The following is a 14,741-nucleotide window of genomic DNA, read 5'->3' as shown; positions in this document are numbered from 1 at the left end:
CCTGAGTATACCGTGTGGTGCTCACCCGTATGGTTGGTGACTTGGGGCCTTCTGATAGCCTCCGCTCCTCGATGGCGGTGCTGGTCCCTTCCTAGTGACTGAGCCTCCGGGCTTCTATGGCCAGAGGACCTGGAATCCCCTGCCGGATGGTTTCGGCTGCTGGACTTAGAGGTTCCCACAGCCTCGGACTCCCTTGTCCGGTAGTAGTCTCTTCAGCCAGGACGAGCAATATATCTGCTTCCAGTCCCTGGCACTCAGCTCCTGCTCCTACAGAGCTCCTGCTGTTTCTCGCCCTGTGTCTGGAACTTCACTCCAGGCTCTGACTGTCTAACCCCGCCCCAGACCCAGTTTATATAGGGCAGATTCCTCCCCTCCCAGGTCCGGGCAGGAGGTGTTGCATGCTTAAGGGCTCCTGACCAGGAAACCTCCCACTTGCTCTCAGACGTAATATTTCTATTACTGTGGTAACCAGACCCCTGGGGTGCCACACATGACCATAGGGAATGTGTACATGGAGTTTTGTAACATGGATTTTTCTAAAAAAATAAACTTCTAATTGATTTTAATGGAAAAATCACGCTGCTATCTATCCTGCGAGTCTCTTTCCGATAAGTGGCATGTTAGTTCTTTGATGAAATTTATACTAAATCTTACATTGTGGTCAAACGGCTGCAAAAAAATAATAAATAAATCGCATGCATTTCTGACATAATTTCTCTTGAAAACCAAGTAGGATACTGTATCTCTTCCTCACAAAACCTATGTGTAAAAATCCCCTTATAAAACACCATCTTTTCAACCCCTTCATTTTCAGGATTGGTGAAGATCTTGGCAGTTAAATCCCCACCAACTGGAATAGGATGGCATATCGCAGCGATTACCACATGTTGTTAAGAATACATGAATGTGTCTATATAATAAAGAAAACATTGCACGTGATATTCTAATCTCTTATGAACATATATTGGGAAATATTGAGGAAATGAGTCATGTCGAAATTTGACGTGGGCTGGGGTCAGGCTAGCCAAATGTCCTAGTCATTGAGATAGTTTTTTATTTCCATTGTTGCTTACTACATTCATTTCCATTTACTTGTCCATTCAGAGTTTACGGTATTTTCTCCAGTTGGTGCTCTTGTGCTGTGCATTAATGACCAGCCGTAAATGATCAGAAATATTGGAAATTGGAGATAATTTACATTTTCTTTGTTCCAATGTTTTCTCACTTCCCCAGACATTGAATGAAGCACCAGACTATCAATCAGCAGTTTTACAGCTATCAAACACACCAATAATTGCTGAGATGTACTTAACTGTTGCTGGAGTAAATTCTGGAGAAGGTGCAAGTATTACTAGAGACAGACGTGGTGTCGCTAATGTCGAACATCTAAATGCCTCATATGGAACGTAAGTTGCACATACTGATGACTACCAGGAATGCTTCTGTATGCAGCCATGTTTTTCCTGTTAAATATCTGGAGACTTCTGATGGGCGCTCTGAACTTATCCTGAGGGGCATGGGAAGGGCAGAAGGAGCCCTCACCTCACTAAGGAGTCCACTTCATTCTTTCAGGGCACCTAGAATCTAAGTGACACATTTTGGCTACAAGGATTGCAGATCAATAACTGTAATCTGTTTCCCTTACACAGGGTGGCATATTCTGCTGGTGGATGCACTTTAAAGGGGGAGTCTACTACTTTTAAAAGCTTTCTCAATGGGTCCAGAGTGCTTCAAAAATAATAAAAGTCAATATTCCCCTACTAGACTGGCAATAATTGGCAATATTGTTCTGTTTTGCTGCTAACGGCCTCCCACTGGAATTCTGGCTTCCATTACCAGACAAAAAAGGATTGTTAAGGCTGCAGCCGAATAGTGGCTGCTGATTGGTTGCAGTAATCACATGACATTCCTCGCTAGAAGAGGAAGCAAGGAACCCAGCAGAGAATGGTGCTATCAGAACGAAGCAGTGGCACCAGTGTATTAGGTATATTTTCACTATGCACACTCGGCCAATTGAGAAAGCTTTAAAAAGCTGTGACCTGCTCCCTCACCCAAGATCTCGTACAAGTGTCATCATTCCCAGGGGCGGCGCATGCACAAATCGTTTGTCCAGCTCTTGAACATCATCAGGACCTAACTGCACATGTGTCATAGCGCTTGCGCGAGATCTTGGGCAGGGAATCAGGTCACAGAGAGGAGTGACAGTCATTGACAGAAGGCATGTGGGGAAAGAGGGAGAAAGGCCAAGCCCCCTGAACTGTGGCTCATTTGAGTGATAATTCGCAGGTGGATTTCTATAAAACAGAGGCATGGACTGAAAACCTGCTAAGAGGTTATCTCTAACTTGGTTGGCTAAACAAAATATAATCCTTGCATTTTACAACACCTTAGTACGGAATTACTATTCATATTACTAACTTTTTGAGGCAATATTTTTTGTTTTGAGGCAAGTGATTTTGTAAAGCAATCTTTTTGTATTGCTCCAATACAACTAAAGTTTAATGTCTACAAATCCTTTGCAGACTTTTATCTCCATGTGTATTTAGATCCTGCAATCACCTGTTACTCATTTACATTTTTCTCCCTTTTCTTGAATACAGATGGTTCCTATTACAAAATAACCATGACACATGGCTGAGCCCACCTTCATATGATCGAAGATGGTATGTAAATGTTATGATAAACTCACAATACTAATAATGAATTGCATTTCAAACTCTTAAAGGTGCATTCCCATCAAGCACATTTATTGTATATTCATACATATATATTATTGTATATTCATAAGATTTCCCCAGATATGTTCCATAGATGTAGGTCTCAAATATGGGACCTGCATTGATGTAAAGAACAGAAGTTTCTTGGTCCCAAAACTGTTTGATGTGGTTCCCACCCTCTTCTGAATTCAGACAGAGACTAGAGACATGGCCACACATGTGCACAGCTCTTACCATTTACTTCTTTGAAATGTACAGGAACTGTCATGATAAAAAGCTTTGTTTTTGTCAATTTGTATGAAAACTGCAACCTGAATTACTGCAACATATCTGTAAATATATATAATTGCCTCCTCACAGAAAGCAGGTATATTACTCAACAACAGCAATTTTTTCAGGCGACAATTAATTTGTTTGTTCAACTCTTCACAAGTTATAAGCTACAAGAGCTTCTCACTAAATTAGAATATCATCAAAAAGTTAATTTATTTCAGTTCCTCAATACAAAAAGTGAAACTCATATACTTGTATTATATAGAGTCATTACAGAGTGATCTATTTCAAGTGTTTATATCTGTTAATGTTGATGATTATAGCTTACAGCCAATGAAAACACAAAAGTCATTATCTCAGTAAATTAGAATAATTAACAAAAGACACCTGCAAAGGCTTCCTACGCTTTTAAAAAGGTCCCTTAGTCTGTTTCAGTAGGCTCCACAATCATGAGGAAGACTGCAGACTTGACAGATGTCCAGAAGGCAGTCATTGACATACTCCACAAGGAGGGTAAGCCACAAAAGGTCATTGCTCAAGAAGCTGGCTGTTCACAGAGTGCTGTATCCAAGCATATTAATGGGAAGTTGAGTGGAAGGAAAAAGTGTGGTAGAAAAAGGTGCACAAGCAACCGGGATAACCGCAGCTTTGAAAGGATTGTTAAGAAAAGGCCATTCAGAAATTTGGGCGAGATTCACAAGGAGTGGACCGCTGCTGGAGTCATTGCTTCAAGAGCCACCACACACAGATGTATCTAGGACATGGGCTACAAGTGTCGCATTCCTTGTCTCAAGCCACTCATGACCAATAGACAACGCCAGAAGCGTCTTACCTGGACTGATGCTCAGTGGTCCAATGTGTTGTGTTTAGATTAAAGTAAATTTTGCATTTCATTTGGAAATCAAGGTCCCAGAGTCTGGAGGAAGAGTGGAGAGGCACACAATCCAAGCTGCTTGAGGTCTAGTGTGAAGTTTCCACAATCAGTGATGGTTTGGGGAGCCTTGTCATCTGCTGGTGTAGGTCCACTGTGTTTTATCAAGACCAAAATCAGCACAGCCGTCTACCCAGAAATTTTAGAGCACTTCATGCTTCCCTCTGCCGACAAGCTTTTTGGAGATGGAAATTTCATTCTCCAGCAGGACTTGACACCTGTCCACACTGTCAAAAGGACCAATACCTGGTTTAAAAACAACAGTATCACTGTGCTTGATTGGCCAGCAAACTCGCCTGACCTTAACCCTATAGAGAATCTATTGGGTATTGTCAAGAGGAAGAGGAGAGACACCAGACTCAACAATGCAGATGAGCTGAAGGCTGCTATCAAAGCAACCTGGGCTTCCATAACACCTCAGCAGTGCCACAGGCTGAGCGCCTCCATGTCACGCCGCATTCATGCAGTACGTGATGCAAAAGGAGCCCCGACCAAGTATTGAGTGCATTTACTGAACATACATTTCAGTAGGCCAACATTTCGGATTTTAAAAACATTTTTCAAGCTGGTACTATAAAGTATTCTAATTTACTGAGATAATGACTTTTGTGTTTTCATTGTCTGTAAGCCATAATCATCAACATTAACAGAAATAAACACTTGAAATAGATCACTCTGTTTGTAATAACTATATACAGTTATATGAAAAAGTTTGGGCACCCCTATTAATCTTAAGCTTAATGTTTTATAAAAATTGGTGTTTTTGCAACAGCTATTTCAGTTTGATATATGTAATAACTGTTGGACACAGTAATGTTTCTGCCTTGAAATGAGGTTTATTGTATTAACAGAAAATGTGCAATCTGCATTCAAACAAAATTTGACAGGTGCATAAGTATGGGCACCTCACCAGAAAAGTGACATTAATATTTAGTAGATCCTCCTTTTGCAAAAATAACAGCCTCTAGTCGCTTCCTATAGCTTTTAATGATTTCCTGGATGCTGGATGAAGGTATTTTTGACCATTCCTCTTTACAAAACAATTCCAGTTCAGTTAAGTTTGATGGTCGCCGAGCATGGACAGCCCTCTTCAAATGATCCCACAGATGTTCAATGATATTCAGGTCTGGGGACTGGGATGGCCATTCAAGAACATTGTAATTGTTCCTCTGCATGAATGCCTGAGTAGATTTGGAGCGGTGTTTTGGATCATTGTCTTGCTGAAAGATCCATCCCCTGTGTAACTTCAACTTTGTCACTGATTCTTGAACATTATTGTCAAGAATCTGTTGATACTGAGTGGAATCCATGCGTCCCTCAACTTTAACAAGATTCCCGGTGCCGGCATTGGCCACACAGCCCCAAAGCATGATGGAACCTCCACCAAATTTTACTGTGGGTAGCAAGTGTTTTTCTTGGAATGCTGTGTTTTTTTGCCGCCATGCATAACGCCTTTTTGTATGACCAAACAACTCAATATTGGTTATATCAGTCCACAGGACCTTCTTCCAAAAAGAAATTGGCTTCTCCAAATGTGCTTTTGCATACCTCAGCCGACTCTGTTTGTGGCGTGCTTGCAGAAACGGCTTCTTTCGCATCACTCTCCCATACAGCTTCTCCTTGTGCAAAGTGCGTTGTATAGTTGACTGATGCACAGTGACACCATCTGCAGCAAGTTGATGCTGCAGCTCTCTGGAGGTGGTCTGAGGATTGTCCTTGACTGATCTCACCATTCTTCTTCTCTGCCTTTCTGATGTTTTTCTTGGCCTGCCACTTCTGGCCTTAACAAGAACTGTCCCTGTGTTCTTCCATTTCCTTACTATGTTCCTCACAGTGGAAACTGACAGGTTAAATCTCTGAGACAGCTTTTTGTATCCTTCCCCTGAACAACTATGTTGAATAATCTTTGTTTTCAGATCATTTGACAGTTGTTTTGAGGAGTCCATGATGCCACTCTTCAGAGGAGATTCAAACAGGAGCACAACTTGCAAGTGGCCACTTTAAGTAGCTTTTCTCATGATTGCATACACCTGGCTATGAAGTTCAAAGCTCAATGAGGTTACAAAACCAAAAATAGTGCTTTAGTAAGTCCGTAAAAAGTAGGTAGGAGTATTTAAAACAAGAAAATGATAAGGGTGCCCATACTTATGCACCTGTCAAATTTTGTTTGAATGCAGATTGCACATTTTCTGTTAGTACAATAAACCTCATTTCAAGGCAGAAACATTACTGTGTCCAACAGTTATTACATATATCAAACTGAAATAGCTGTTGCAAAAACACCAATTTTTATAAAACATTAAGCTTAAGATTAATAGGGGTGCCCAAACTTTTTCATATAACTGTAATATATGAGTTTCACTTTTTGTATTGAAGAACTGAAATAAATTAACTTTTTGATGATATTCCAATTTAGTGAGAAACATTTGTATATACATTTAGGTATATGGTGCTGAAATTTGCTTTAGGGTCCTTTAAGTTACAATACCAAATTTATATATATATAAAAAAATGCCAGAATTACTTTTTTGGGTCGACGCACAATTGCAATAAAAGATCGTATCTACCCCGAAATAGTATCAATAAAAATGCCAGCTTGGCGCTCAAAAAATAAGCTCTCACCCGGCCCCAGATCCCAAAAAGTGGAGACACTACGGGTCTCGGAAATGGCGCCATTTTTTTTTTTTTTTGCAAACTTTGGATTTTTTTTCACCACTTAAATAAAAAAGAACCTATACATGTTTGGTATCGACGAACTTGTAATGACCTGGGGAATCATAATGGAAGGTCAGTCTTAGCATTTACTGAACACACTGCACTTTGAATTTTTTTCCCATTTTTCAGTACACAATATGGTAAAACCAATGGTGTAATTCAAAAATACAACTCATTCCGCAAAAACAAGCCCTCACATGGGCAGATTGACCGAAAAATAAAAAAGTTAAGGCTCTGGGAAGACGGAGCAAAAAACAAAAATGCAAAAATTAAAAAAACCAAGGTCGCGAAGGGGTTAAATATTTTATATCCTAAACTTACCCGGTTAATGTATTCAGTTGGGTGTCGGTAGGTTACTTTTTATATCCCATCCTTTGGGCAAAGTTTTTACATTTGCCTGAACCACCCCTTTTGCCCTTTATTTCTCAGCCTCTTGTACTTCATTCCCACCAGGACTTAAACCCAGGACCTGTTGTAACAGTGCTGTTATGCATTATAGTATTTTCACTGCCTAAAAACCTCAATAGCACTCATCTTCTTTACAAGCATAATTTCATTCTTTAATTGGGAGGGAAAAAAAATATATAAAATTTAAACATCACAGATTAAATAGCAACCTTTGCAGGATAAAGCTAGCTCTCTCTTTTTCACAATATGTTCCCATGTGGTGAGTTTTTAGCGTTCTTTGTGCACAAAGATATATTTATATCATCTAATAAATAATGTGCACAAAAATGTAGAAAAATGTAACACTCTTATTAGTGTATATACTGTAAATGAAATCTCAGGTTTGCTATATCAAGTGAGAGTTGGCAACTTGAGTGGAATTACACTGCTAAGGGCAGAGACAGACTGCCGTATAACTCGTGAGATGATCACATCACACTGAAAGGACTGCCCAGCACCTCTCCTGACCGGAGCCTGACAGCATGATGGATTTCTATGCAGCTGTCAAGCTCAAGTCAGGAGAGGTGCCAGCTAGTAAGAGGTTTACGATGTGATCCTCGCACGAGAAATACGGCAGTGTGTCTCTGCCCTTACAGATATATGCAGCCGAGCATACGAACTTACACAGAAGAGCCTATGGCGATAAACAACTGTGCATACTTGGATACCTCTGTCACTCAGACTGCTGGGATCCATACTGATCACCAGAATAGGGCACTTTTATCCCCATTAAGAAGGGAAGAGCTGTGCATGTGCTTGACCACCATTCCATTCCTTCTCTATGGGACTGCCAGAGAAATCTGAGCATGTGTGTTGTCGCTTTATTCTAAAGAGAAAAAAAAAGTGCTCCTTCTGGCAGTTAGTGGGGGTTTCATCACCAATCGTGTGGAGAAGTGATACATTTTCCATCAGAATACCCCTTTAACTAGAGTCTAAAAATGATTAGGCAAACTAAAGTGCAAATGTTAGAATATTTACTATGTTTTATACCCTAAAGGTATACTGCAAACCAAGACTTAAATGCAACTGGGCAGGAAAACATAAATACAGATACATTATATAAGGTTTGTATAATTTTAAATCTACCTTATTTCTATGTATATCTATATACTTATCTATACATAAATGTATAGGTATATATTATATGGACAAAAAAATTGGGGCACAGGCCTGTTTTACACCACTTTTTTGACATTGTTAAGAGCTTTACATTTACATATTCTAAAAAAAAATTATCCATTTACTTAAAGAGAACCTGTCAGCACGATTTAGTAATATGAAGTAAAGACTTGGCTGTAATGGCGCTGCAATTCAGATTAATTTGATACCTTTGGTAAAGAAAACCGATTTGTTGTTCTTCTTTAATCACCATTTGAAGTTTTCTGCTAATTAGATTTTGTTGCACAGGGAAATGACTGTACACTGGGTCTTCTCCTCCCTGTCAGTGATTTCCCGGCCCCTCCACCCGCCTCCGGTCTGCAAATAACATGCTTCCTCTGTTTGAAATCTAATCAGCAACCTGTCATTCATATACTTGAGGCAGGCAGCGGGGCCGTAGGATCACACACAGGGAGGAATAACCCTGTGCACAGTCCGGCCCTTGCGCACCAAAATCTAATTAGCAAATTCAAATGGTGATTAAAGAAGAACAAATCAGATTTCTTCATAAAATGTATCAATTTATTCTGTATTATAGCACCATTACAGCCATGTCTTTACTTTACTTTACAAAATGTGCTGACAGGTTGTTTAAAAAAAAAAAAACGGATGTTTTTTTTAAATCACATAGTGGGGGAGTGTCAGGAGATCATGTGACTAGATTTCTGATAAGCAAAAGCCAAACATGAAAAAAAATGGATTTAAAAAACAAATGCAAATGTATGACAATTTGTTTGCGTCGGCCTGCAATGGACTGCAATTTGGCCTGATTCACACCACATTTTTTTGGTGTACTTGACATCCATTTGTACTGTAAAGAAGATTTTTAAAAGTGGATATGTTTGTATTTACATAGAATGTAATGTCAAATGGATAATAATTTGAGATACTTTTGTGCACATACAGTGGGGAAAATAAGTATTTGATACACTGCCGATTTTGCAAGTTTTCCCAACTACAAAAACTGGAGAGGTCTGTAATTTTTATCGTAGGTATACTTCAACTGTGAGAGACAGAATCTCAAAATAAAAACCAGAAAATCACATTGTATGATTTTTACAGAATTAATTTGCATTTTATTGCATGACATAAGTATTTGATCACCTACCAACCAACAAGAATTCTGTCTCTCACAGACCTTTTTGGTTTACTTTGAGAAGCCCTCCTTCTCTGCACTCATTACCTGTATTATTTGCACCTGTTTGAACAAGTTACCTGTATAAAAAAGACACGTGTCCACACACTCAATCAATCACACTTCAACCTCTCCATCATGGCCAAGACCAAAGAGCTGTCTAATGACACCAGGGACACAAATTGTAGACCTGCACAAGGCTGAGATAGGCTACAGGACAATAGGCAAGCTGCTTGGTGAGGCAACAATTGTTGGCACAATTATTAGAAAATGGAAGAAACACAAAATGACTGTCAGTCTTCTTTGGCCAGGGGCTCCATGCAAGTACTCACCTCGTGGGGTAAGGATGATTCTGAGAAAGGTCAGGAATCAGCCCAGAACTATATGGGAGGACCTGGTCAATAACCTGAAGAGAGCTGGTACCAAAGTCTCAAACATTACTGTTAGTAACACACTACGCCACCATGGATTAAAATCCTGCAGGGCAAGCAAAGTCCCCCTGCTCACGCCAGCACATGTCTAGGCCTGTTTGAAGTTCGCCAATGACCATCTGGAAAATCTAGAGGAGGTATAGGAGAAGGTCGTGTGGTCAGATGAGACCAAAATAGAACTTTTAGTTATCAACTCCACTTGCCGAGTTTGGAGGAAGAAGAACGAGTACAACCCCAAGAACAGCGTCCCAACCATGAAGAATGGTGCTGGAATAATCATACTTTGAGGGTGATTTTCTGCAAAGGGGACAGGACGACTGGACCGTATTGAATGGAGGATGGATGGAGTCATGTATTGCGAGAATTTTGCCAACAACCTCGTTCCCTCAGTAAGAACATTGAAGATGGGTTGTGGTTGGGTCTTCCAGCATGACAATGACCCAAAACACACAGCCAGGCCAACTAAGGAGGGGCTCCGTAAGAAGCATTTCAAGGTCCTAGAGTGGCATAGCCAGTCTCCAGACTTAAACCCAATAGAAAATTTTTGGAGGGAGCTGAAACTTAATGTTGCCGAGCAACAGTCCTGAAACCTGAAAGATCTGGAGAAGATCTGTATGGAGGAGTGGGCCAAAATCCCTGCTGTAGTGGCTGCAAACTTGGTCAAGAGCTACAGGAAATTTCTGACCTCTGTAATTGCAAACAAAGGTTTCTGTACCAAATATTAAGTTCTGTTTTTCTATTGTATCAAATACTTCTTTCATGCAATAAAATGCAAATTAGTTATGTAAAAATCATACAATGTGATTTTCTGGATTTTTTTAAGATTCTGTCTCTCACAGTTGAAGTGTACCTACAATAAAAATTACAGACCTCTCCGTTCTTTTTAAGTGGGAAAACGTGCAAAATCTGCAGTGTATCAAATACTTATTCTCCCCACTGTATCTGTTTCATTCCATTTTTTTACAGGATGCAATGTGTGAAGATAGCTTACAGTCATGGCCAAAAGTATTGAGAATGAGACAAATAGTAATTTTTCCAAAGTTTACTGCTTCATTTTTTGTAATGGCAATTTGCATATACTCCTGAATGTCAAAGAGTGATCAGCTTAACAGCAATTACTGTACTTGCAAAGTCAATATTTGCCCAGAAAATGAACTTTAACCCCCAAAACACATTTCAACATCATTGCAGTCCTGCCTTAAAAGGAGCAGCTAACATCGTTTTAGTGATTGATCCATTAACACAGGTGTGGGTGTTGATGAGGACAGGGCAGGCGATCAATCAGTCATGATTAAGTAAGAATGACATCACTGGACACTTTAAAAGGAGGCTGGTTCTTGGTATCATTGTTTCTCTTCAGTTAACCATGGTTATCTCTAAAGAAACACGTGCAGCCATCATTGCACTGCACAAAAATGGCCTAACAGGGAAGAGTATCGCAGCTACAAAGATTGCACCTCAGTCAACAATCTATCGCATCATCAAGAACTTCAAGGAGAGAGCTTCCATTGTTGTCAAAAAGGCTCCAGGGCGCCCAAGAAAGACCAGCAAGCGCCAGGACCGTATCTTAAAACTGTTTCAGCTGCGGGATCGGACTACCAGCAGTGCCGAGCTTGCTCAGGAATGGCAGCAGGCTGGTGTGAGTGCTTCTGCACGCACTGTGAGGCGGAGACTCTTTGAGCAAGGGCTGGTTTCAAGGAGGGCAGCAAAGAAGCCACTTCTCTCCAGAAAAAACATCAGGGACCGACTGATATTCTGCAAAAGGTACAGGGAGTGGACTGCTGAGGACTGGGGCAAAGTCATTTTCTCTGATGAATCCCCTTTTCGATTGTTTGGGACATCTGGAAAACAGCTTATTCGGAGAAGAAGAGGTGAGCGCTACCACCAGTCTTGTCTCATGCCAACTGTAAAGCATCCTGAAACCATTCATGTGTGGGGTTGCTTCTCAGCCAAGGGAATCGGCTCACTCACAGTCTTGCCTAAAAACACAGCCATGAATAAAGAATGGTACCAGAATGTCCTCCAATAGCAACTTCTCCCAACCGTCCAAGAGCAGTTTGGCGCCCAACAATGCCTTTTCCAGCATGATGGAGCACCTTGCCATAAAGCAAAGGTGATAACTAAATGGCTCAGGAACAAAATATAGAGATTTTGGGTCCATGGCCTGGAAACTCCCCAGATCTTAATCCCATTGAGAACTTGTGGTCACTCATCAAGAGACGGGTGGACAAACAAAAACCAACAAATTCTGGCAAAATGCAAGCATTGATTATGCAAGAATGGACTGCTATCAGTCAGGATTTGGTCCAAAAGTTGATTGAGAGCATGCCAGGGAGAATTACAGAGGTCTTGAAGAAGAAGGGGCAACACTGCAAATATTGACTTGCTGCATTAACTCATTCTAACTGTCAATATAACCTATTGGTACTCATAATATGATTGCAATTATATTTCTGTATGTGATATAAACATCAGACAAACACTAATAAAAACCAGAGGCCAGCAGATCATGTGAAAATATAATTTTGGTGTCATTCTCAAAACTTTTGTCCATGACTGTACACCTGCTTTTTTCAGGCTGTCCAAAGACAAATTGATTTGGTTTTGGCATTGTACTGTAAATGCCATTATTTGTCCTAAAAGATGACAAGATGATAAGTTTTTAATTAAAGGAAACCTGATAGGTCCCCCATGAAGCCAGGGAGTGTTCACCCGGCTTCACTGCGCACAAAGATGAAATGATGAAAGACGCACGCATGCGTGAGACTCGCAGACTGACAGTTCTTGCACATCATGTCATCAGGGACACGGTGATATGGTTACAAGGAACACAAGTTTTGGGAAACAATATCCCCTCAACTAGTCTGAAACTAATTATCATATTGGAAGCAGATTTTTACATTCATTTTTACTGTACAAAGGGCTTATTAGCCAGGGTGTTAACATAAGAATAAACACATGTTGGCGGTGTGAGGGTCATAGGGGATCTGTCAGGTTCCCTTTAATCCTAGTAAAACTGTTCCTGTTAATTATGACTGGATTTTGTACCGATTCCATACATCCTCATCTACTGTAAAACTAAGATTAAATTTCTCTTTACCTTTGAAGGTTTTATCAAATCATCCAGTTTTTAATCGGTAAGGAAGGAACCTCAAATATATTGATTACTCAATTCTCCTCAGTATATTGTAAATTCTATGTGATGCATTTTGTATTGGTATAATGTCCAATGTCTGCTGTCTCAAAAAAATCTTCAAGCTAATTTCCTAATATTCTGCAGCATTTCTGTACCAATTAGCTAAATTATGTCTCTTATGTTTTTTCATTGCGTATTTTAGTGCGTTATTTTACTTATGTTTTTATGGTGTGTTTTTTCAACTGCAGATTTTGTGCCTTTTTGGTAGATCATGTTTTAAGTAAAATTGATTTGTTTTTGAAACTTCCTATTACTTAAATTTGATAACACTTTATTGATAAAGTCATGTGTGGTTTATATGCGTTTTTATTGTTTTTCTGCTGCAGAAATGCACTAAAAACACATTTTAAGGATAATGTGTAAGTAAAACATACTGTATATTTACCACAGAAGGAATTGACATGTTGCAGATTTTAAAATCGCACCACATGTCAGTTTCTACAGTGTTAAAAAAAAGTCTAAGAAGTTAACACAGCAGCTATTTTAGGGTGATTTTAGGATAGTGAGATTTCTTCAGAGCTCAAAGCTCAAAAAAAAATGAAGAGAAACCCATGAAGCATTGGAAAATATTCCAGGCAGTAATATATTGAATAACGGCAGTAATGAAGAAGATGAGAGTACTAGTCTGCAAATTATACAGAGATTAAATTGACAGGGGAGGGACAGATAGGAGAGGTGCTAGTGACGCGCCCCCAGGGCCATGGGGTACTCGGCAGTCGGGCCTCTTGTCGCTGCTGGGGGATATCACGGTGGCTGGCCCGGTCCGTGACCCATGGCGGTCAGTGAAAAAGGGGATATTTTTATATGGGATTTTTGGGATTATTCGTGACGCCACCTGTGGTGTCTGGTGAGGATCACCAGCGCTGCAACAGTCCTCTGAGGCAGATGTTAGGGCAGCTTGTGATGGGACGGCTCCCCACAGGTGGAGCAGGCCTCAGGGCAGTGAAGAGGGAGAGTGGGTTGCGCTGGGCGTTGTAGTGCAGGGGGAATGATAGCGCGGATGAAGAATGGACAGAGGCAGTGCAGTGCAGTCATCCAGGATTTTACTCACAGTTCTTTAGACACTTCACAGGTGCACTATACAGGTAAAGGCCTCCCGCGTCGCTCTGCGTTCACCGGGCAGAGGTTCAATCCTTCCTCAGGCAACTCGGGAATACCTGGCAGAACCCCACTTTCTCGTGTTCCTATTTTGACCGTCTTTACTCTGGTCCTTCTCCCTCCTGCTCTGTGCTGCCCACTCTCAATCCCGCGCGGGTGCTCTGTAGTCCTTCCTGTACGTCGGATCCGGGACCTACTTGACCCTCCTGGGGATTAGAATGCCGCAGCGATCCCTCTGTCTTCTGACAGATGCAGGGCGTACGGGTGCCATCCTGCACGCGTCGTACCCCCTGGGATCCTTTCTGTAAACCGGAGCCTACTCCCTGCTCCCCTCCGGGGCCTTCTGACCTGGCCCTACTGGTGGAGCAGATCTCCTAATGAGACTCTGCTCCCGGACTGTTCTTCTGAACTGTCCCGAGCTGTTCTTCTGAACTGCTCCCTAGAACTAGCCTACATTCTGAACTGCCACCCTAAGATGGCTTCCCTATTTATACTCCTATGAAAAGTGCTTCCTCTATCTACTTCCTCCACCCACACCCACTACTGGTTCCCCCTACCTTTGGGTTCCCTCCACTCCAGCCAGGGTCAGGGCTCAGCAGAAATATACATTGCGTCTTGCCCCTCCTGCTTGCCTGGAGCA

At 41.0% G+C, this 14,741-nt stretch overlaps 1 protein-coding gene across 1 annotated transcript in view; it reads left to right on the top strand.

Annotated features, from left to right (window-relative positions):
- LOC141171528 (N-acylethanolamine-hydrolyzing acid amidase-like) overlaps positions 1-14,741 on the top strand; it is a 79,307-nt gene that overhangs the window by 41,732 nt on the left and 22,834 nt on the right. The window contains exons 6-9 of the mRNA XM_073655216.1: positions 1,234-1,406; positions 2,601-2,663; positions 8,081-8,147; positions 12,916-12,944. Of these exons, the coding sequence (XP_073511317.1) occupies positions 1,234-1,406; positions 2,601-2,663; positions 8,081-8,147; positions 12,916-12,944 (332 nt within the window). The remainder of the gene's footprint in view (positions 1-1,233; positions 1,407-2,600; positions 2,664-8,080; positions 8,148-12,915; positions 12,945-14,741) is intronic.

Source organism: Phyllobates terribilis, unplaced genomic scaffold (assembly GCF_046119375.1).
Source record: "Phyllobates terribilis strain yellow unplaced genomic scaffold, ASM4611937v1 Scaffold_1__5_contigs__length_1240528914, whole genome shotgun sequence".
Classification (NCBI taxonomy): domain Eukaryota; kingdom Metazoa; phylum Chordata; class Amphibia; order Anura; family Dendrobatidae; genus Phyllobates; species Phyllobates terribilis.
This window is presented reverse-complemented; position numbering and strand designations above follow the sequence as displayed.